The 2674-nt window shown below is 43.1% G+C and overlaps 1 protein-coding gene across 3 annotated transcripts in view; it reads right to left on the bottom strand.

Moving 5' to 3' along the window:
• Window positions 1-2674, bottom strand: part of ATP6AP1L (ATPase, H+ transporting, lysosomal accessory protein 1-like) — a 45659-nt gene that overhangs the window by 24622 nt on the left and 18363 nt on the right. For 2 of the 3 annotated variants that reach the window (XM_010863374.1, XM_010863376.1), the window contains one exon: window positions 365-808. In XM_010863374.1, coding sequence (XP_010861676.1) covers window positions 506-808 — 303 coding nt within the window. In that variant the 3' untranslated portion in view covers window positions 365-505. Of the gene's footprint in view, window positions 1-364; window positions 809-2674 lie in introns of those variants that run through there. The other variant, XM_010863375.1, reaches the window with a different exon arrangement.

Here is a 2674-nt window from a genome sequence, read left to right as displayed (position 1 = left end):
TATATATTTATCACATCCAAACTGGCACAGGCAAGGAGGACCAAGTGTGTTTTCCCTTCTCTATATTGCATCATTCTCTTTTATGGGGGGGTGGGTGGTGGTTTAGTCACTAAGGTGTGTCCGACTCTTTGTGACCCATGGATTATAGCCCACCAGGTTCCTCTGTCCTTGGGATTTCCCAGGCAAGAATACTGGAGTGGGCTGCCATTTCCTTCTCCATTTTTGGGGGGGAGGTGTCCCTAATTTGAAATATTCTTCTACTGTCAAAGCACCTTGGGGCAGCAATCATATTTATCTCTGTGAGATTAAGATGCTCTTTTCATTGCTCCAAGTCTATCTAAGAAAGACAGTGGATGCTCCAAAATGTATTTTTTGCATGTATTTCCTTTTTATAAAAACCAAGACTTTTGGTGAAGACCTTGTATCACAAAGCAAACAGCATAGAACACAAACAACTCCTTTCGGAGCCTACTGCAGACCTTCTGAGGGAAAGGGAGCTGTGCTGTTAAACATAAATTTTGCAGATCTGTTGGCTTCTCAGTTCATAGCATTCAGCTCCCTGGCTCCTCAGCAGCTCCTTCTCTTCTGCCGTGTCTTGAGCTGTCAGCTGGGGGAAGTGGGCCGGGGAGGCAATGAGGTCATAGTGCCGGTCCAGAGAGCGCAGGTAGATGAGCATGTGCAGGGCGTAGGCCAGGACCAACAGCAGCAGCAGGGACATCACCAGGCCGATCAGAATGGCTGGCGAGAAGGAAGAGGTGCAGTCTCGGGCCTTGGCAAACTGTCCCCCCTTGATGGGAAAGCCTTGGATCTGTCAGGAGACAGAAAAGAGCTAAAGTGGCGTACTCTTTTTCTTAGAAGATCTACTTAAGAGCTTGGCAAGGAAGGGGTTCTGGACCCTGATTACTTAAATTTAAATACTGGGTCATATTTGTTGAATAATTTAATCACATTATCTAAAAAATGCTAGTGAAACTTAATTTTAAATCAAGGCTGACCCAGAAACTCTGGGGTATATGGTTGTCATAATTAGGAGGCCAATGAAATTCAAGGCCCTGAAATAAATTCTCTTTTAATCTGATCCTTAGTTCATCTAAAACCAAAATGTCTGGTGTCTCTAAAATTCAAAAAGTCTACACAAAATTTTACAAGTGTTAATATAAATTTCACAAAGAATATTAATTCTCAGTTCCTCTGCCTTTGATTCTGCTGACAGTAAGTAGATAGGAAGAGTCTTTTAGGGGCCAACGTCATGATTCCTAGTGAGCTCAACTACAGATAACAAAAGCTAATACTCATTGAAGATATTTATTTTACTTACCAAACACTGCCTCATTTAATACTTACAAAAGCCTATGAATAAGTTACCATTTTACCCTAATTTATGGATGAGGAAACAGGTACAGAAAAGTTAAGCAACTTGTCTGGAGTCACACAATATTAAGTTCAGTGACACTGTAATTCAAACCAGGCAGTCCGGCTTCAGAGTCACTTCTTGGTTTACAATTCTGGAACTCCTGGTATATTGTGTCTCTTCTTCCTCCCATCACTAACTCTCCTTCTTTATCAGTCATACCATGCAATCTTGGTACTATTTTTGGAAGAGCTATATACTCTTTTGCAATCTGCCCAGAAAACAGAAAGAAAAGCTTTCTCATATATACAAATGAGGTGATTTAATTAATTAGAACTAAGAGAGGTTCAGGGCTTCCCAGGTGGCACTAGTGGTAAAGAACCCTCCTGCCAATGCAGGAGACATAAGAGACAAAGGTTCAATCTCTGGGCCAGAAAGATCCTCTGGAAGAGGGCATGGCAACCCTTTCCAGTATTCTTGCCTGGAGAATCCCATGGACAAAGGAGTCTGGCAGGCTACTGTCCATAGGGTCTTACAGAGTCTGATACAACTGAGGTGACTTAGCATGCATGCACACACAGGAGAGATTCAACTCAACAACTGGCCCCAATATCTAAGTACCATCACAATGAGAGAAACAGGAGCTACAGAGTCTACAGAGTAAGACTCTAAATAAGAATAATCGTTTGTGGAAGGCAGCTTTCACATTCAGCTGGCTTTTAGAATATAATCACCAATAGCATTACCTCATTCAATCACCTATGTGGTTTAAAATAAAATTGAATTATCCACGAATGCTTTATTGAGGATTCATTTTTATGTCTTAAGGGGGCTCCTTAGCATTTTCTATGTTAAAATGATTGTAGCCCCCCTATCATACCATAGAACTATTGCTCACCTAACTATTAATATCTGTGCTTAGACTGAGCCAAAACAACTCCTGAAGGAGACTCTTGGCCTAGCTTTTGGGATACTTGGCCTGCCCACTCTGTGAAGAGGCAAAGTGACCTCCTCAGGCACAAGCCTGAAGAGTCACGCTACTCAATGATAAAAGATGGCCTCATTTGATGCTACTATGCTGTGCTTAGTCACTCAGTCATGTCTGACTCTCTGCAGCCTGCCGGGCTCCTCTCTCCATGGGGATTCTCCAGGCAAGAATACTACAGTGGGTTGCTGTGCCCTCCTCCAGGGGATCTTCCAAACCCAGGGATTGAACACAGGTCTGCTGCATTGCAGGAAGATTCTGTACCATCTGAGCCACCAAGGAAGCCCGAGAATACTGGAGTGGGTAGCCTATCCCTTCTCCAGGTGATGCTACAGCTC

The sequence above is a fragment of the Bison bison genome, unplaced genomic scaffold (assembly GCF_000754665.1).
Source record: "Bison bison bison isolate TAMUID 2011002044 unplaced genomic scaffold, Bison_UMD1.0 scf7180017864490, whole genome shotgun sequence".
In the NCBI taxonomy this organism is placed as follows: Eukaryota; Metazoa; Chordata; class Mammalia; order Artiodactyla; family Bovidae; genus Bison; species Bison bison.
This window is presented reverse-complemented; position numbering and strand designations above follow the sequence as displayed.